General features: G+C 54.6%; 7 protein-coding genes across 7 annotated transcripts; 3 read left to right on the top strand and 4 right to left on the bottom strand.

The window, feature by feature from the left end:
• Positions 1-1708: 1708 nt before the first annotated feature.
• Positions 1709-2504, top strand: CH63R_11520 (Chloroperoxidase-like protein; the record flags this gene model as incomplete). The annotated part of the gene is made up of 2 exons (XM_018306494.1): positions 1709-2155; positions 2226-2504. 2 exons carry the CDS (start codon positions 1709-1711, stop codon positions 2502-2504), a joined length of 726 nt encoding a protein of 241 aa, XP_018153335.1.
• A 1484-nt stretch (positions 2505-3988) lies between these two features.
• Positions 3989-5135, top strand: CH63R_11519 (Keratin-associated protein 5-4; the record flags this gene model as incomplete). The annotated part of the gene is made up of 3 exons (XM_018306493.1): positions 3989-4027; positions 4142-4629; positions 4721-5135. 3 exons carry the CDS (start codon positions 3989-3991, stop codon positions 5133-5135), a joined length of 942 nt encoding a protein of 313 aa, XP_018153334.1.
• A 356-nt stretch (positions 5136-5491) lies between these two features.
• On the bottom strand, positions 5492-7549 carry CH63R_11518 (major facilitator superfamily transporter; the record flags this gene model as incomplete). Its single annotated transcript, XM_018306492.1, has 5 exons — positions 5492-6062; positions 6126-6248; positions 6304-6577; positions 6625-7238; positions 7323-7549. The coding sequence occupies 5 exons, from the start codon at positions 7547-7549 to the stop codon at positions 5492-5494; spliced, it is 1809 nt and encodes a 602-aa protein (XP_018153333.1).
• A 2893-nt stretch (positions 7550-10442) lies between these two features.
• On the bottom strand, positions 10443-11109 carry CH63R_11517 (Tat pathway signal sequence; the record flags this gene model as incomplete). The annotated part of the gene is made up of 2 exons (XM_018306491.1): positions 10443-10920; positions 11090-11109. The coding sequence occupies 2 exons, from the start codon at positions 11107-11109 to the stop codon at positions 10443-10445; spliced, it is 498 nt and encodes a 165-aa protein (XP_018153332.1).
• A 776-nt stretch (positions 11110-11885) lies between these two features.
• Positions 11886-12074, top strand: CH63R_11516 (uncharacterized protein; the record flags this gene model as incomplete). Its single annotated transcript, XM_018306490.1, has 1 exon — positions 11886-12074. The coding sequence occupies one exon, from the start codon at positions 11886-11888 to the stop codon at positions 12072-12074; it is 189 nt and encodes a 62-aa protein (XP_018153331.1).
• Positions 12075-14309: 2235 nt separating this feature from the next.
• Positions 14310-15003, bottom strand: CH63R_11515 (Complex I intermediate-associated protein 30; the record flags this gene model as incomplete). Its single annotated transcript, XM_018306489.1, has 2 exons — positions 14310-14400; positions 14459-15003. The coding sequence occupies 2 exons, from the start codon at positions 15001-15003 to the stop codon at positions 14310-14312; spliced, it is 636 nt and encodes a 211-aa protein (XP_018153330.1).
• Positions 15004-16502: 1499 nt separating this feature from the next.
• Positions 16503-18569, bottom strand: CH63R_11514 (uncharacterized protein; the record flags this gene model as incomplete). Its single annotated transcript, XM_018306488.1, has 2 exons — positions 16503-18399; positions 18475-18569. The coding sequence occupies 2 exons, from the start codon at positions 18567-18569 to the stop codon at positions 16503-16505; spliced, it is 1992 nt and encodes a 663-aa protein (XP_018153329.1).
• Between the last annotated feature and the right edge of the window lie 665 nt (positions 18570-19234).

The raw sequence follows: 19234 nt of genomic DNA, 5'->3' as shown, positions 1-19234 counted from the left end.
ATGAAAGTCGGCTACTTGGGCCATTCTTGTGCATTTTGTCTAATCTAGCTTATTTTTCATGACTCTTGCGATGTGTGCTGGTGAAAGAGAATTGTTTGATCAAAAGTTGAAATCGAAGAACAAACAAGTCTTACTGACTGTCTGTCCCTACCGACTTCCGTTCTCGAAGCTACTCCATCTTTGCCAGATAAGCTGGCTCATCAGTGGACTCTTAAGCTTCCGAGACTTCGAGACGCCCTGCCATTAGGGATCACGGCAACCGCGCGGGGCGGGCGGGCGGACGGGAATTGCCTCGCCCGCCGCGTGCGGCGTCGTCCATCAGTGCCAGTATTGACGCCCTCCCCCCAAGAAACTAATAGCTTTCCAGCGTTCTTAAAAGCATGGAAGGATGAAAAGCCCCTCGTTTTGGGCGACTTAACCCCACCCCTGTCTCAAAAGTGGCGTTCCTCCGCCTCCCCGTCGCGACGCCGTTTTCCTGCACTTTTCTTTACCACCACCAGATATCTTACGCACCCCGCCTACTTTCCTACAATCAACTACTTGCCCTTTACATCTAAAGTTATATGAGGGTTTAGTTACCACTCAAACATCTGTGTTGTCTTGAAAACCCTAGCCCACGAAAGTCAAACTAGCAAGCCGTCAGAAAGCTGGGGTCCCTCAGCCTCGGACCCATCGGAGAATAGTCGCAATGACAAGCCTATCAATTGAGGCGACACTTGCAATCATCGCCATCGTCGTTGCGGTCATCGTCGCTATTCCTCCCATCGTCCTCGCCATCAAAGGCCGAGGGTTGAACCAACAGGACTATCTTCCCGGTAGGAAAGCATTTCAATCATTTCAATCATCATCGTCACATCTAATGAGGCCCCTGGTGCACAGTCCACACTGGCGACACTGAAATGATGGTTCTGGTCCTTCGGAAGCCCGGTCTGCCGGACGCACAAACAGCTTTAGGTCGGGGTTTATCGCGGATAATGTTGGATATGTTGGATGGCAAAAATGATTGATTGTTGCATCACATGTAGATTGAGTAGTTTCAATCTCGAATGGCCCACAATCAGTTTGTTCATCGACCCAAGTGACAAGCGCGGCATCTATTTCGGCACTCGCCGGCCCCGTCCCGCCTTAGGCTGTTTTGCTCAAAGCCGGCGCCGGGTGGGGCCTCAGCCTCGGAGGCGTCACCCGTCCCCGGCTCTGAATGTTCGGCGTCTAGCCCACTTTATCACCGGCCAACTCCGCCACGTGCATACACCAGAAAGCAGAATCGAGCGAGATCGGTCCCAACAGTGAGTCTATGCTAGGAAGCGCTCGCGCGGACTTCGTCGCCGAAAAACCCGCCTCATTCTCAGCATCCATGTCGTGAACTCCACCTCACCTGCCCCTTTGAGAAGGAGAACCAATTGCCGCTGGGATGGCCCCACCCGCGTTGGGGGTGCGACATCTCGACTTGTTGATAAACTTTGTCGGCGGCGGAGAAGAACCTTGCAATCGTGACTCTGCAATTTCTGTAGACAAGGTCTTGGAGGCAACATCACGGTTCATGCCCAATCAGCGTCGACTCATTTAGGAGTTGGCAAGCAAACGAGCCATCTGGCCAGTCGAAACGAAGCTAGCTACTTCTTCGGCATAAATAGTGCGAGTGCTTGCGAGGCGGTGCGGTCCGTCATGGCAGCCCTTCTTAACCCAAAATCAACTCCCTTGTGTCATAATGGCCGTTCCCCGAGTGTGCTTCCTCAGTCTCCTGATCGCCGCTGGCGCGTCGGCTTTCCTCACGGAGGAACAGTACCCCTGGAAGCCCGCGGGACCGGGCGATCTGCGCTCGCCGTGCCCGGGCCTGAACGCCCTGGCCAACCACGGGCTGCTCCCCCGAGACGGACGGAACATTGACTTGGAGATCCTCGGCGAGGCGACCGCGCTCGGCTACAACATGGAGCACAACACGATGCTCGCCGTCGGGATCCCTTCCCTGACGACGTCGACTACGGGCAACGCCTCGACTTTCCACCTCAGCGACGTCAACCAGCACACGCCGCAGGTCACCGAGCACGACGGCAGCTTGACGCGGGACGACGCCTACTTTGGGGACAGCAACACCTTCAGTCCGGCGGCGTGGGGCCGCGCGCTGCACTCCTGGGGCGATATCGAGATCATTGATGTAAGTCTTTTCCGCGAACTCAATGGTGGCTCTGGTTTCGGGGGGGAGCTGGCGCTGACGATTCTCACAGTTCGCCGCTGCCGCGAGAGAAATCAAGGCCCGGTTTGAATGGGGCGAGATCCACAACCCAGAGTTCAACGGGACGTTCGCAAGGACCGGATCGCTGCTCCAGTACGCGCTGCTCCTGTCGGCCTTCGGGGACTACGGAAACGCCAACATGACCCTGGTCCGGTATTGGGTGGAGCACGAGAGGCTGCCGTTGAAGCTCGGATGGCAGCCCCCGGCGGCCAATATCAATTCCACCATGAACAGACTCATTGCCGCGAATATTTCCGCGCTCTGGGTGTGAGCTGCGGATACAAGCTTTCCCGGGCATTTTGAGGCGTCGGTGCTAGTGTTGCTAGCCTTTGGAGGGCGATAGACGTGGCGTAACGCCTTGTCGACCAATTTTCTTTTCTTTTCTTGCTCTCGCCCTTCATTCATCTTGAACGGTATTGGTTCTCTGTTTAACGCTAAGAGGCGACTGATTCATGGAGCGTGGCACGCCGATTATGTCTCGGATAGATTACAAGCATATGTGGATTGTCGCACGTAGGTATGTTGTCATACATTCGGCCTTGGCGTTTGCACCTATAATTGCTCGTTTCCAAACTGTTTGTGAGTTCCTGTCCATTCAGCTACATGTCTGATCCTGCCATGTAATGGGATAGGCATTAGAAACTGGCCTCCCTTCTTCCTCCACTCTAGAGTCAAGAAATGCGGTGCTACTGAAGAGGAAATCAAGAAAACCAGTACCGCAACAGAGTTCTGGTTATTACCGTGGCCTGTCTAGAAACCTATTGAGGGCGTGTTGTTCGTGTGCTTAGTAGCCGGCCTATGTTAGTAGGCGACGACAATATCAGCCAGTGTCTTGTCAATTCCTTCTTGGGTATTTGAGATAGCCGAATCAGAGGATCTCCAGCACGAAAACGGATGGTATAGGCTCCCTTGAGACCGTATCAAGTTAGCACACATTTGGGGGGGGGAGTCAGTAATTAGCCACCCACGTCTATAATCGACCGTCCAAGCCTATGTGGTTGCGCGGGTTTGTGGGACTGCAATTGAGGCAGAAGATCGGGAATGGCCATTGAACTTCGACCACTCCATCATGTTCCGATCGACATCGGACCCCCCAGTGCATTTGGTCTTGGTATGACCAAATTGAGACAGTCGATGGGTGGTCATGTGTCACTCGGGATTGGGCAATGGGGAAAGCAGTAGGAATTTTACGCGTCGCGTCGGGGTCGGAATCTGTCCAAACAAATGCGCGCGGTGACAACTTTGCGCAGCAAGAAAAGAATATGTTGCCTTTGCTTCTTGTCTCAGTTTGTCAACACGCTTAGCATGCTGCAAGCTTGAGGTTTAATTAACCCCCAACAAACAAATCAGGAAGAGACGACTGCAAACAGGAGGATAGCTAGGCTAGATCTAGTTGGAAATGCCAAAAGGTCGGAGGTTTCTGGCCGACAGAGGTACGCCAACGATCTTCATGGGCTGTCGGTTGCGTGCAAGTGACAAGCCACGTGGGGAAAATGGAAATGTACTTAATGGCAGGCCGCGACGAGCTGGACATCGACTTGATATCCATCCTTCGACAAGATTGGCATGGTTTGCTTGTAAACTTCATCAGGAGAATAGACACAACGCTACATAATCTTGTCATTACTCCTTACTGGTCTTCATTGCCCTCAAGAAAATGGTTCGCCCTCACGTAATTGGGCTCCTTTGCCTCATAGGAGTCACCACAGCGGTGGTGTCGCCAGACAACAGCTGCGGAGGCTCCAAAGCATACACATGCCCTGGGTCTCTATGCTGCAGTCAATACAACTGGTGGTAAGCGACTGTCTTGAGATCCGAGGCGCGAAGACTGTACCGCTCGATGCAAGCTAATAACTCCTCGATTTTGACAGCGGTGTCACCGACGCACACTGCGGAGCAGGCTGCCAGTCCAAGTTCGGCCAATGCACCGTTACCTCGGGCAAGAAGATCACGCCTGACGGCTCTTGCGGCGGCTCCAACGCATACACCTGCACGGGGGGCACTTTCGGAAACTGCTGCAGCCGCTACGGATTCTGCGGCAACACGGACGAGCACTGTCTCAACGGATGCAACTCCCAGTTTGGCGACTGCAGCTCCATCTCCGTCGGGGGCGTACCCGCAAGCCTGGACGGCTCATGCGGCGGCTCCAAGGGCACGACCTGCCAGGGAACCAGCTACGGCAACTGCTGCAGCCAGTGGGGATACTGCGGCTCGTCGGCCGATCACTGCGGCACCGGCTGTCAGTCCTCCTTCGGAACCTGTTCCGGTGGTTCGGGCGCCACTACCTCGGCGGCGAAGCCCTCAGCAAGCAGCGGATCCGGCGGCGGCTCCAAGCTGAGCCCGGACGGCAGCTGCGCTGGCACTAACGGCTATATCTGTCCCTCGGGGCAGTGTTGGTGAGTCCTCCCTTCGAGTCTTCCCTTCGAGTCCTCCTCGTACGAGGATTGGCGGCAACGGTCGCTAACCCGTGTTCGTCTTTTCAATTAGTTCCAAGAACGGATGGTGCGGTACCACGAGCGACTTCTGCGGCTTCGGCTGCCAGTCCTCCTTCTCGGCCGCGTCCTGCACGGCCTGCCCCGGATCGGCGTGCGCCGGCACGGTCTCGGGCAACAACCCGACGTGCTCCGCCAACAACAACTTCTGCTGGACGCTCAGCAGCAAGAAGTTCCAGATCGTCTGCGGCAGGCTGGCGTCGGGGGCGTACCTCACCAACGTCGACGCCACCAGCCTCGGCGACTGCATCACCAAGTGCTCCGCGAACTCGGCCTGCGTTGCGGTCTCGTTCTACCAGGGCGCGAGCACCTCCTGCAGTCTGTTCAGCAGTTACCAGGGTCCCGCGAACGGCAACTCGGCCGGCGGCTCCCAGAACCATGCCTACGTCCGCGCCGCCAGCTGCCCATGAGTTGATCCTCTTTGGCGGAGGGTCTCATCTCACGGAAGAGGTCAGACAGACATGCGGCGGTAGAACTCTGCCTCTTGAGAAAAAGATATTCCTTAGATGTCCCAAATGTTGGTCAAGTATTTAGTACTACATTATTACAGTATCAGTTTAAATTGAATGTATTTTTAGGCAGTATTTCTCAGACTGCGCATTTGTTCCTGGGTAGTTTTTGCGTTGATGTGGAATTATAGCAGTTTATCACAGAAGTTCCGGCATCAAAGACTAAGATACAGCCCTATTTCGCCGACTATTGCGCTATTTATCTATACGCCATACGTCACTTATGTTATCTCCACAACACGGTTTATATCCAACAATTAGAAAACAGTGCCCTTTGTCTGCTTGCCCTTCTCCTCCTCGACCGTCTTGACGTTGATGTTGCGCCAGAGGAGCAAGGACAGGAAGATCAAGGGAATGAAGGCGCAGCCGGCAATCACCATCTTCCTCTGGACGTCGGCATAGGCGGCAATGATGGCCGTGCGGATGGGGCTACCCATCGGGTACGAAAGCTGGGTGGTGATACTGGCGAAGATGCTGGCGGTGAGGTCCTTGCTCTCCGCCGGCAGCTGCTGCCGGATCGCGTTCTTGAGCACGTTGTTCCAGATGCCGCCGGCGATGGCGAGACCGATGGCGGCGCCGATGGAACCGAAGAGCCCGTGCAGGGCGAGGGCGACGGCGATCTGCTGGTGGGTGACGGACGACATGATGGCGATCTGGGAGCAGATGCTGAAGATGCCGCTGGCGACGCCGTTGAAGATCTGGCACATGACGAGGTAGCCGACGCTGGTCGAGGGAGTGCGGAAATGGATGAGGAGGGCGGTGCCGAGGACGCAGATGGGCACGCCTGCGAGGGCGATGTACTTGAAGCGGCCGGTGTAACGGATGGCACTTGAACATTTGTCAGCATCTCCCATACTCCTTGTAATATATGTAGTGAATGGGCCAACTTACACTCCGATGAAGGGAGAGATTATGGCCGAAGTCAGGCTGAAAGCGTTCAGGATGTACCCGGAGCTGGTGATGTCCTGGTTGTGGGCGACTTGCAGGTACGACTGATAGTACGAGTCCCAGCAGCTGTCGTGATGTTAGTGGCGTGATGGAAGATTTTCCGAAGGGTTGCGCGACATACTAGACGGAGGCGAACATGATGCCGTAGACCAGGCAGGCACCCAGGACAGTCCGGTCCTTCAGGAACTGGTATGGGAAGAGAGAGACCTTGGCGAAGTACCTCTCCCAAACGGCAAACAGAACCAGACTGACGACGCCGAAGATGATGAGGCAGATGATAGTCGGGCTCTCCCACTGGTGTGTGGCATTGGACACGAGCGAGAACGGCAACAGCAGCATGGACCATCCAGCCATAACCAAGATCAGGCCAACGACTTCATGGTTCAATATCAGAACTTGATGCCGTTGTTTGCGATGGTGATTTCAGGGGGTAGATACGTACTGTCAAACTCAACGAAGTAGTGCTTGAAGGACTCAAACGAAGAACGAGTCTTCTGCTTAGGGGCGATCAAGCCGGCCTTCTTGGCCTTGACCTCGCTAAAGAAAAAGATGACGGCGACCGGGGCACTGAACCCGATCAAGATGATGGCGAAAGCGCCAAACGCCCAGCGGAAGTTGACCTGGTCGTAAAAGAGCTGAGCGATCTTTGGCCCAGCAAAAGTCGTGGCGATGGTAGGCGTGCCGTTGAGGGCTATCATGGTCATGCGGTTCTTCAGGGACGTCATGTCGGCGAGGACGATGGTGATGATGTAGATGAGGCCGAGGTGGCCGACCCAGAAGATGGTCTGGGCCGCGGCGTAGGTCTCGACGTTCTGGCAGGTGGCCTTCATGATCATGCCGATGATGACGAGGAAGACCATGCCGATGAAGCCCTCGGCACGGCCTCGGATGTCGATGATTTTGGCAATCGTGAGCTTGGAGACGCCGCCGAGGATTGTGGAGACGATGCTGGTAGTGGCGAGCAGTCCGTGCTGGCCGAAGGCGGACGTCACGTAGGGCGTCAGGTTACTCTGGACGGATTGCAGGAGGCCATCGCTGAAGGAGACGAGATACAGACTGTGGCCCGACATGTAAGTCCTTGTCCATTCGGGAGGGGGGCCTGTTTTCGGGTGGACCACGGAGACGGCAGAAAAGACCTACAGAGCGAAGACAACCCAAAGCATCTTCGGGGACCATACCGTGGTGATGGCCTCCACCTTCTTGACACCTTCTTGTTTGTGCTCGGAGCTGTCATCCGACTCGGGCTTCAGGGGGTCCGCGTGGATGTCGACCACATCCTGAGCGCTGTTCTTCTCAACATCATGCTCTCCGGTAGCTTGGCTCTGCTTCGACGCCTGTGGCGCCGATGCCGGGTTGATGGCAGACATGACGAGAGATCCAGGGGAGAATCCAGAGGGACGTTTGTGCTGTTTAGAGAAGAGGGAGAGACAAGGGGCCAGCCGAACCGGCAGAGATAACCAGAAAGAAACTCGGAAGAAATAAAAGCGTTGACAGAAAGGACCAAGATAAATTGGAACCTCGGGGCGGGCAGGACTTGAAAAGATTTATATTATCTCGTACCTGCAAAAAAAACAATGTCTGACCCATCGCTGATCCCACATCCGGGACCCACGTCGCAGAAAGATCATCACCAACACTACGAGTCCGTGGGGCTGGGAGCGATCCGACCGGACGCCCGCGGTTGCTGATTCGTCGCAGAGATCTACTCGTCCGTGATGAAGGGGGGAAGGGGGGGTTATGGACTCTAGTATCGACGGAACAGTTGCTCTTAGCGTTCATGTTCCGGTTCGGTGGGTGAGCCGGCGACCCGGCACACGGCCAATGATGTTGGCGGCGCACCATGACGTCTCAATCTGGGCCGGGCAAGGCGCGCCACGGAGCTGGGTTTCCGTCTCACTGGCTCGGGCAGCTGTCGGCGCCCCTCCCAAAGCCTCTCACGGCGGGGTCGCCGCGAAGCGTTGGAACCGTTATCAGATGATCTGACAAGGTGCCTTGTGGGGAGCCCGTCCCACCCGGTCCCTCTTCTAGTCTCTCTGGAGTCAGGGCATCCCGGCTCTTTGACCAAGGAAATCTCTCGTCGGTCGCCTCGCGGTCGGTGGCTGCTTGGTGGGTGAGTGGGTGGAAGGGCAGCGAGCGTCTGGTTCCATCGTGGAAATAGAAACCTTTCCATCCGAACGGCCGAAGGTCATGGACCGCAACAGAGGTCTAGAACATTACAACATGATGAAATCGACAAGACACGGCACATCAAAACACCGTGTTATTCACTACATGTACATTGCTTTTTTAAACTCCTAACTAAGCTGGAGATTGCTCTCCTGCTGACAAGGTCTTGGCCCTCACTCAGTCAGTCTTTGATGTACAAGTCAAAAACGTCGGTACGTGTGCCAAGAACGACCAATGCCAACACCCTGCAGTGCGGCCTGTTAGCAAAAGCTTGCTTCGCGCGGCGCATCCTCGCTTGAGCCGTGCCGTGTTAATTACCGACTGCGCGTTATGCCGAATACCAGGCCCGGTCCGGCGCTAGCACCCGGTCAAGTTGTCGTCTCTCCTTTCATAACAGGGGCGGCCCCCGAAATGCGTTAACGACGCGCAACACAACCAACTCTGGCCGGGCGACCTTGGGGCAGTGTGGTTCGACGCATCATCAACCTTCAGCTTTCTTATGAAACCCCAATCGTACACATATCTTCGTACCGTAGCCGCCAATTGCTTCCATCGACTTGTTGGCTGCCGCGATGGTACTTTCACCATGTGCGCTGGGTGGAAAGCCGAGGAACCAGTACTGTGGCCGGACATTCGAAGCTGGCACCGGCCGGATTTAACAGCTCTGCGGCCCATTCTTGTTTCTCCTCTCAAAGCCTTCGTGGCACTTTTTTTTTTTTTTTCTCCTTTCAAAAGTCGGCACCCCACTAGAGCTCGTCGATGTCCAACAAGTTCGTCGCCTGAGCCGCCACTCTGGCTGTCACACTGCAGGTCGACTCCAGCAAACAACGGGGCGGTTGACTCGTGGCGATTATTCCCGGACGCTACTGATCCCAGCTTTGGCTTCAGAAGTTTTCGGCCAAGTCGACCTCGGTAAGCCGATCATATGAGCGGTTTTTGGTCTTGCCCAACTGCTCTGGACGTTGAATTAGATCTGTCCCTTTCCAATCGGAAGAGAGCAGTGCCGCTGGCTTGAAAATAGAACGGCAGCTTTCGGCAAACTGCAACGCCACTGAAGCCATCTTTTCGTTTTTAGTCACTCAGCCCACTGGGATTGGAGGCGCAGTCGAAGTAGCGAGATTAACTCGTTTGGAGAGAGATCGCTGACGGAGAGATGGCCGTGTTCATGAGAATGGTAGAGTTGCCAGCCACGGAGTCTCCTCCACTACCAGATTTTAAACAAGCTCGATGATGAAATCCGTTCTTGTATTTTTATTCATTTTATATATAGAGAGGGGTTGAGATCGCTGCGTAGTCTTCTTCAATAAGCATCAGCTCTTGGCCCATATTCAATGAGAAAACGGTCGAGTTCATTGTCTCGACATCGACAACTCTAACGTGGCTCTAGACTACGGATGGGAGATGTTGCTACTGCCCCAGTTTGAGTGAATGAGGTTTTGGACGTAGAGGATCTCCTCGTCTCCCTCGTCTCCCTCGTCTCCCTCGTCTCCCTCGTCTCCCTCGTCTCCCTCGTCTCCCTCGTCACTCGGTTTGAATAGCAGCGAAGCATGTGTTGCGAAATCCGAGAGCAGTTTAGTTCATCAACAAAGTGTCCTGTCCCACGCTGCCCTGCCGAGCCGATACACGCGTCACCTCGCTCGCTTGGCTAGATCGCTCACACATCTTTGCTGGAAGCTGGTTGGTCTCCTGATGCGTCTTGCGTCTATGGATCGAAAGGGGAGTCTGGTGGTTGGCCAAGGAACTCTGAAGGATTAGGATCTGAATGCAGTCAAGCCGGAAGGATTCCCATCTTCCGCCCACGCTTGCGCCTCCTTGGTGCTTATTGTAGAGGTCTTTGAGTTTTTATTACTCTCAACGAGTAAGTGGCTCCCAACTTCTTCTTGACACCTTATTCCAACGGTGCTTCTTAGCATGCTGAGCTCCCGCGGTTCCCCATGGGGTCGTGCATGGATCCCACTTGTTCGTCATTCTCCCTGTTCATGGCCTCATTTGGGGCTAAAGATAAGGATTGCCAAGAAGCACCATGGATGATACCCCGCGAGAAACCCGCGTTTAGTTGTGCTACCTTTCCTTTTCGCTCGGCTACGTCGGGCCCTATTCCACGAACTTGTGCCGATCAAACCTCTCCTCGTCCAGCCTGTGACTGACTGCCCACTTCTTGATCTTGGACCACTTCCTGCAAATATGTGTGGTCGTGGCGTTCTGGAAATGCTTCCCCGGACTCGGCGCCCAGTACCAGTGCACTAGGCTGACGTCCGCGCTGCACATCAAGCTCTGCCGGATGCTGTCGATGCAGTGGAACTTGTGCATCGTCTGCAGCCTGTCCAGTTGATGTTCGCTCGAGTTGTGCTGCGCAACAAACTTGCGGATGTCGTTGAGGCAGTGTAGATGGTGGTAGACGTCCGGGTTGGTGATGTAGTAGTCTGGGTCGTTTGAGATCTTGGAGGTAGGCCGGGAGATCCTCTCGGCCTCCTCTCCGGTGATTTGGCCGTATAGGGGTCCATCGACTTTTTCCAGGCATGGTTGGCTTCTGTAGATGCGCCGTAGAACTCGGTCGTTCCTGAACTGTTTACTTTGCGAGGGGAAGTCCACATTGCCAGTACCGATTCGAACTCACTGATCTTCAGCAAAGTTTGAGTTGAACGTCACCATTTCGTATTCTACGGCTCCTTGAGCCGGAGCTGCGTTTTGGATGATAAGACTTTTGAATAACATGAGGAAAGCTGAAATGACATACTCACAATACAAGGTGTTTGGCCATGGCGGAAGGGGAGACGTCAGCAGGCTGGCCCTTTCCCAGAGCTAGAGGCACAGCGCAGATTGGACGAAGTTGAGGAAGAAAGAAATAAAGTCGCAAGTCTCTGGAACGAGACATACTTGGAGGTGAGTTTGAGACGGTATTCTCTGTCGGCGTCTTCCTCTTCCTTGTAAGGGTGGTTCTCGGCCAGCAGATGCCGTCCGCTTTCCTGATCGTTAGATGATTGCAACCCCATGCTAAGGACAATGAAGAGACGGTCATGGCTCAGCCACTTGATGGAATTGCAGTGGGAGAAGGGAAGATGAGAAGGTGATTGTCGTCATAGATTCCCCCGTGAAAGCTTTATGGGTATGGTATGCAAACGTCACTCGGATCAGGTGTACGCGAGCGCAGGATGCTTGCCCTGCGCGATTCTTTGGGAACGTATTAATGATATTTCACAATCCATAGATCTTTCCAAAATCCTGACGACAATGAGACTCTGCGTTTCCGCATTCGCAGGACACGTTTTGTTTCTGTCATCGTTGCGAGTCTCGAGACAAATTCCGCGAATCGATTTACAGGTCCGGGGCGCATACCCCGCGTAGGATCAAACTCAGCATCCTTTGCCGCGATGACTTACACCGAGGATGGCAACGAAGCTTACGGGGGACCTCGGAAAGATGATCTCGGCAACCTTATAAAGGTTGTATTACATCCTGAGCGACGAAAGTGATTGCTAGTTCCCACAATACACCATCACACAACACCTCAACCACCACCTTAAAACGTTTTATAACATGAAGTCTTACATCCAAATCTTCGCACTTGTTGCCCCCCTTCTTGCCCTGGCGATCCCGGTTCCCGCGGACACACAAGCCACTACAGATGCAGATGCCGAGAGCTTCTTCATCCAGACCGATGTTGGCTGGTTTGACGGCGGTGACAGCAAGAAGCGTGAGGCGGCCAAGAAGCCGGAGTCTTTTTGAGATCTACTCTCATACCAGGTATGTTCATGCTGAGCTTCTCTGAGAGAGGGCCATTCTGATGGCAGTGGCTGTTAGGGTGGTTAGGGAAAGGGTGGGATACGGGATATGTGTTGAATTCTCTCCCCACACCAACCCCACGCAGCCAGGTTGTATAATTCGGCACCTCGTCAACATTTTTATGAGTAGAGGGAGTGGATTAGGAGTCAATTTTCTATGGTGCTAAGTCAATTCAAACACGGGTGACGGTTATCATGGTCAAAGACTTGTTCCAGCAACAGTGGCCCCAAGTTGAACGCTAGAAGCCCTGCAGAACTGAATCCCTGATGCGGGAAGACACTGAGTCTTGTATCTGTATAAACAACGCAGAATCTTTTGATTCTGCAAAATGAAACCTATGTTGAAGGTTTGAACTTTGCCTCGGCCAACTTGATACTGACCCATTCCTCCACATTGGTCGGCTCGCGGCCCAGAAGCCACCTCAGCACATTAGGGTTACCAACCAAGCCATACCTATTGTAAAACAAGACAAGCCTCTCGGCCTCATCCTTGCTGATGTCGGGTCTCAAGTCTCCTTCGGTGCCGAGGATACCAAACCCAGACTGCGCGTTGTTGATTTTGCTTCCAAACACCATGTTCATGAGGAAGTCGACTCCTTTCTCGAAGGGGGGCTTGTTGACGCGTACATCCCTGCCAATCTGCCTGCCAATGATTTTAACCACTTCCGAATCGGATATAGGCGCGGTGCTGCACAGCGGATATTGCGCGTAGTAGTGCTTCTCGCCCTCGATCAAGACCTTGGCCGTCGCCTCAGCGAGATCCCGCAGCGCGATGACGCTGTTGGCGACGTCGGGACTCCACATGCGCTCCATGACCGGAGTCTCCATGGCGGCCAGCTTGGCCACGGGGTACGAGTCCATGAAATTCGTGGGCTGGAGGATGGTCCACGGGATGGGGCTGAGCATCAGGCGCTCCTCGACGTAGCTCTTGAGGTCGTGCTGCATCAGCTTGCGGTGCTGGGTGCCCAGCACGCTGGAGAGCACAAAGTGGCGGAACCGGCTGCCGGGCGTCTGCGATTCCGCCGTCGCGGCGTCGATCATGTTGAGGCCCATCTCGCGCTCGCGCGAGTGGATGCTGGGGCCGGCGTGGAACACCGCGCTCGCGCCCCGGACCAGCTCGCGACATTCGGACAGGGAGACGAGATCGACGACTACGACTTCGGCGTCGGGGTATTTGTTTCGGAGCTTGGCGGTCGAGTCCTCGGAGTGGGCTGCCAGGCGGAGTTTGAAGGTACTCCTGCCAGAGGTGAGGAGGGGGAGGAAGTGGGAGCACTGTCTGCCGCCAGCGCTAGTGGCCACGAGGATGTCTGACATGGTGAGTCCCTGAGATGTAGTTCGACGAAAAGGGCGAAGATTGCAAACAGATCTGTGTAAATGTGCTCCAGTGGCCGGGGTCACTGTAGGTAGGCGGTCTTACTTATACGCTCAATCTCAAATCATCGCCCGGTTGTCCGGAGGTGTCGGTTATTATACGCCGATGAATGCCAGATTGACTTTCTCTGATGCATCCGTTGTCATTGGTCAAAGCCTCATCATCCAAAGTGCTCCCTAAGGCGCATTTGCTGAGACGAATCGGACATAGAACACAATCCCGAGCCTGCAAAGCCGACGTCTTGTTTGATTTAAGAAGCACCTCGGGTGACGTAAACGGCTTTTCCTGATCACGAATTGGGACTGCCGAGACAGACAGCATGCGGTACTCCGGAACTATGAGCTGTAGGCTGTTTGAGGTAGAGGAATACTTTGCGAAATCGTCGTACGACTGTTGCTGTAGGACAGAAAGCGAGGTGGACTGGGTCGCACTGGGCCTTCCACAGGCTTCACACTGGCTGTTTGCGTTGTGTGAGGCGGAATCATTCTCTTGAGAGGTCAAAATATTTGCTCACGAATGTTCAGTCTCGATGAGAATCTGAATTCCACATCTAACCAAGCAAATGATCCGTCCCGGACTCCCGGTCCTCAGCTCACTGGTCGGTGTCCTCCCCCACCCCTTGATTGAAAACTCGGATGCAGGTCGAGCTTAGGTAGAGTAGAGACTTGGCAAACTAGGCCAGAGTTATTGTATTGGGGAAAAATATTTCGCTCAAGATGGCTTCCAAGGCGGACAAACGTCACTATTTAGAAACGCTGCATCAATGCCAATACCAAACAGTTCAGGCTGATGAACCGACGCAGCTACTCAGGTGGACCTCAATTCCTCGACGCCCTGCTTCGACGCAATCACCGACTTGATATGCAGCTCAAAGTCCCCGTCCTGCTCCGCGAAGAAGCTATGATATAATCAGTCCTGACTCAACAATCGCCAGCAGCTAGCTCCCAGGTACTCACCTCCGGATCATGATGTTGACCCTCTTGATGCTGGTCAGGTCGAGCGGCGCCGTGTCGTTCTGCACCCGGCCGCGGAAGGTCGGCACGAACTCGGAAATGGGCATGACGACCTTCTCGACCGCGCCGTCGGTGTGCTCCACGGCCGGGAGCTGGAATTCAAACTCCCAGCTCACGCCGGACTGCTCGACGCCGTTGATAGGCGGTGGGACGGTGTCCTTGAGGTTGAAGGAGTACCTCTTGCCGTCGGCGTAGGGGATCTCGAGGGTAATGGTGTCGAAGGCCGACAGGTCGAGGCCGGGCCAGTCGTCGGCGGTCCTCTGGGAGGCGAACCCAGCGCCGCCGAGCGTCTCGTAGTCCAGGGTGCCGTGGAAGTTGGCGACAGACTCGGGGAACGGGTTGCCGGGGGCGCCGGGCGCGATGATGTCGAGGGTTGAATGACTCGTGCCGTTGCGGACGGTGTCGTCGGAGGCGACCCACTGACTCGGGTTCCAGGGCGTAAAGAGGGCCGCTGTGGCCAGGGAGCGTAGGGCGACGGGGATGTGCATGGCGGTCTTGCGGGAGGGGATACTGGACGGGTTGGACGATCGATCGAGGAGGAGCCGTGCGGAAAGCGAGTGACAAGAGTTTGATGGTGGACATTCGCAACTGGGGGGGGTTGGCACTTGAGGTCGGGCTCGTTGGGTCTATTTAACCTGTGGACCGTCATTGCACGTCTCCGCTCTTTATCGTTTATTAAACTTCCGTTGCCAAGGCACGTGTGGCTCTGTTTATCTCTTTTCCGGACAAACGAACGTGGCTGGCCGCCTGTTGCGACTGTACCGACTGATGGGGCCTTTAATCAATCATGTCATGGATCCGGGATCTTCGCTTCTGCCCATCGAATACAGTCGTAAGCCAAGCGCGCCGGTGTTGCCGAGGGTCGGACTTCTAAGGAACTTCGTTTTTAAACACGCAATACCAGCCAGTGCGCTTGAGACATTTGACGTATTTCGGCTGGAGAGTGCATTTCTGGCATGGAGTATCAGTCTAAGGCCTTATTCAGGCTTCATTGCGTCTTCAATATCAGTAAGTGATGTCAACTAATTTAAATAAATAAAAATTGATGTTACTTCAATGGAACTAGGTGGAAGTGTTGTCTCTAAGTGATGAAATGGACCCTTAAAAAGGTCAAAGAAGTGAAGGCTGCCTTGTCACTGCAACAGGCCATCCATGTCAACTTACTCTTCTTTCGTCCAGAATCAAGGTTGTCTCACATACACAGCAGAATAGACACCTAAGCAGATCACAGTTGTAGGAAACACCATGTCACCTAGCCAAACCATTCATGGCAACTCACTTGCACTTATCTAGAATCACGATTCGTAGCACAGTGTTTGCTGCAAACAGGCAATAGAGACAAAACTGTGCAGTGCCCTTGCAATAAAACAGAAAACAGAATGGACTAAAGCTGTGAGCAATTCCTTGCCACTTCGTCCAAAGTACTTGTAACAACTCACTCTCACTCGTCCAGAATCAAGTTCGTCTTGCAAATATTGCTGTAAATTGCTAAAGGGGACGAAACTGTGTGAATTAAGTGTGCCCTTGCGACGAAATTGACAATTGAATGGATCAAAGCTGTGAGAAATACCTTGTCACTTCGTCCAAAATATGCATCGGATCCCACTCGTCCGGAACTAAGGTCGTCTTACATACACAATTATTCCTTAGACGGTTTTATTTTAAAATGGTTAGTCGGCAAGCTGAAGACGAAATTAAAGACGGATACAGACTGCAACATTCGCATCCGGATTCGAGAGCAGATAGATCTAGAGAGATATCACGTTGAGGGAAACATTAGATGCATCGAAATGTTGCATTTTCCGTTCTATCTATCTGAACTCTTTTCTGAAGCCACCGTCCGAAAAAGATGTTCCTTCATCCCGAGCCTTCACATAGCCATCGATCCCGTATTTCATCGCCATTAACTCGCCTCCTGGATGAGAGGTGCCGAAAGAGAGAAAAAAAGAGAAAGAAAACCACGATGGCCGAAACGGGTTGCCGTCGCTTAAGCGTTGGCGCTGGCCGATCCGCCAGCACGACCACCGCCTCCGCCGCCGCTGTTTCCACCACGACTGCCTCCACCGTAACCGATGTTGGTGCCACCCTGAAGCAGGGCGGTGGCGAAGGCGGCCGCGTAGGCGACGTTGGACGAGGCGGTCTGGGTCTGCTGGGAGGGACCCGGGGGCTGGCTGGGGCCGGCGAGCTGCTGGCGGCGGTCGAGGAACTGGCGAGCGTTGTGGCCGCCGTCGATGACGAAGGACTGGATGTTGTCGATCATGGACTGCATCCGCGAAGCTCGGTTGACGGGCTGCTGTCCGGTGTTGAAGGCAACGGGGGACTGCTGCATAAGCAGCGTGGCTTGGTTCGAAGGTCGCGCGGTGCTGGGGCCGCCGGAGTTGTGCTGCGAGGCTTGGGCAGCGTTCATCGGGCGTTTGCCCTTGCGATCCTGGCCGCGTCTGTTGTTGTTCGCGTCGCCTGCATCATGGGTAAGGCCTTGCTGATTATGGGAGCCAGGGGCCTGCTGAGTGTGACCACCGAGGGTTTGCTGGTTACGGCCACCAAGAATCTGCTGAGTATGGCTGCCGGGAGTCTGCTGAGTAGCTTGAGTGTGACCGCCGTGAGTCTGCTGGTTGTTGCCGCCGATAGTCTGCTGAATGTTGCCGCCGAGATTCTGATGTAGGTTACCACCAAGAATTAGCTGACCGTTACCGCCTAGGTTCTGCTGAAGGTTAACACCAAGCGCCTGGCGTATATTGCCACGCATAATCTGCCGGAGGTTGGCACCACGGTTCTGCTGAATATCCCTGTCCACAGCCTGCTGAATCATGCGATTGAGAGCAGTGCGGTCGCCGCGGGGGACGCGACTAAGGCCGAGATCTCCTCCACGAGGCTGGGCTTTACCGCCATCAGCAGCATCGCCGTCGTTACTGTTGGCCGAGCTTCCGGACGCCAACTGATGGGACGCAGCACCGGGCACGAAGGCGTTAAAGTGAGCGGCGCGGCGCTGGGCCTCGATGCGACGGACGGTCGCGTGCAGGGGGCTGAGACGAATCTTCAGGTCGAGCGGGTTCGCGACGGACGGCAGGACGTGTCTCTGAGACTCAAAGGAGACCATGTTGACGATACGCTTGAACCGGCGCAGCTTGCGGATGCGGGTGCTAGACTCGAAGCAGTACTGGTCGGTGGTGAAGATGCCCTTGGCGTAGGAGATGGCATCGTTCTCGCCGCGTTTGGAACGATCCTTGCTCCACTCAGCAACGAAGGCGTCGCTCATGAGGTGGCGGAAGTCGGTCGTGAGATGGGTCGACTTGAGGGTGATCCAATAGAAGGACTCGGTCAGCGCGTTGCGGAGAAGGTACTCATCCGCGTGGCCGGTGCAGAGAAGCTCGAAGGTGTTGGTATAATCAACGACGAAGGCGCCATGGTACGGCAGGCACATGCCAGGGTCGTGATCCTTGAGCTTGAGCCAGGAGAGGTGGACGACGTCGATGAGCGAGAGGAACATCTGCTGCACGATGTTCAGGAGCGAGCGGTGGAGGAAGTAGTCGGCGAGAATGAAGACTTCGGCCATGGCCTCCAGCTTCATGAGGGGGATCTCGAGGTCGGCTCTGGAGAAGGGCTGCTCCTCGACGGGATCGAGGATCATGCGGAAGTGCTGGACGGGCACCACGCGCACGCCGCGAAACCTTATTTCGAAGAACCAGGAATGCGTGAGGCTAAGATAAAGCTCCAAGGCCTCGGGATCGATGTCGCCGTCCTCGAACTTGACCTCTTGGACGTAGGACTCCTTACAGAAGCCGGAGACGCAGCCCTCAAAGTAGTGGGATCCAGCGGTGAGGACGTCTTTGAAGACGATGAAGAGAATGTCCTCACAGTAGAGGTGGACGAACTCGTTGGAGTCGCTGATTTTTTTGGAGTCAGTCTCGGTTCGAACCAGCACTCGATTTCGCGGCGAACAGGGGCGAGTGTGAACTTACATCTCGACGACGCGAGGTTTGCCCTCGCTCGTGGCTCTCTCGTTGACGAGACGCGCCAAAACCAACGCGTCAGGGCGGAAGTCTCGAGTGGCCATCGTCTTGTGAGATTTTATTCGAGCAAGTTCGGCTGTTGGCTGAAAAGATGAGGTTTTGGATGTTGCAGAGATGGGGAAAAGAAGCGTTCGCGAGTCGAATAGAGGGAGGGGATCGAGAGAAATTGGAATCGAGAAAGGAGGACAAGACGCAAAGCTCTGATGACTGCCAGTAGGAGATCACCACAGTGTTGCGGTAGGCTTGAATGATAGAGAAGGGTACGAGGTTTGTTGGAAAGGAAGAGAAGGGGATTTTGTGGGAGGAGGGAAAGGCTTCGCTGGTTCGAGGCAAGAAGCCTGTGGAAGCCCTATTTCTTTCCCTTTCTAGCAGGTAAAATCCAAGCCGCTTTGGAGCCCTCAATAGCGGCTGGTAACTTGATCAACATGCGTGAGCCTGAAGTGCGGCTTGCTCAGGGATAGAAACAATGGGGCACAGGATGGAGGCAGTTGGTATTCCATCAAGTGGACGGAGCCGTGGGCCGAAGGCCTCCACTACAGCCCCACTTAACGCCGTAGTGACCTCCGGCCTGCTCCGGGCCCTTGCTTGTCACAATCTTCAAGACAGCAGGCAAAGAACAACAAAGGAGGCAAGAGTCTGTAGAAAGCAAAGAGAGAGGACAATTTTTTTGCTGTTCACCTCTTTTTGTTTGATTGTAGTCGATCACTGA

This window comes from Colletotrichum higginsianum, chromosome 8 (genome assembly GCF_001672515.1).
Source record: "Colletotrichum higginsianum IMI 349063 chromosome 8, whole genome shotgun sequence".
NCBI classification, from domain to species: Eukaryota; Fungi; Ascomycota; class Sordariomycetes; order Glomerellales; family Glomerellaceae; genus Colletotrichum; species Colletotrichum higginsianum.
The sequence above is the reverse complement of the archived record's forward strand: the minus strand, read 5'-3'. Positions and strand labels throughout refer to the sequence as shown.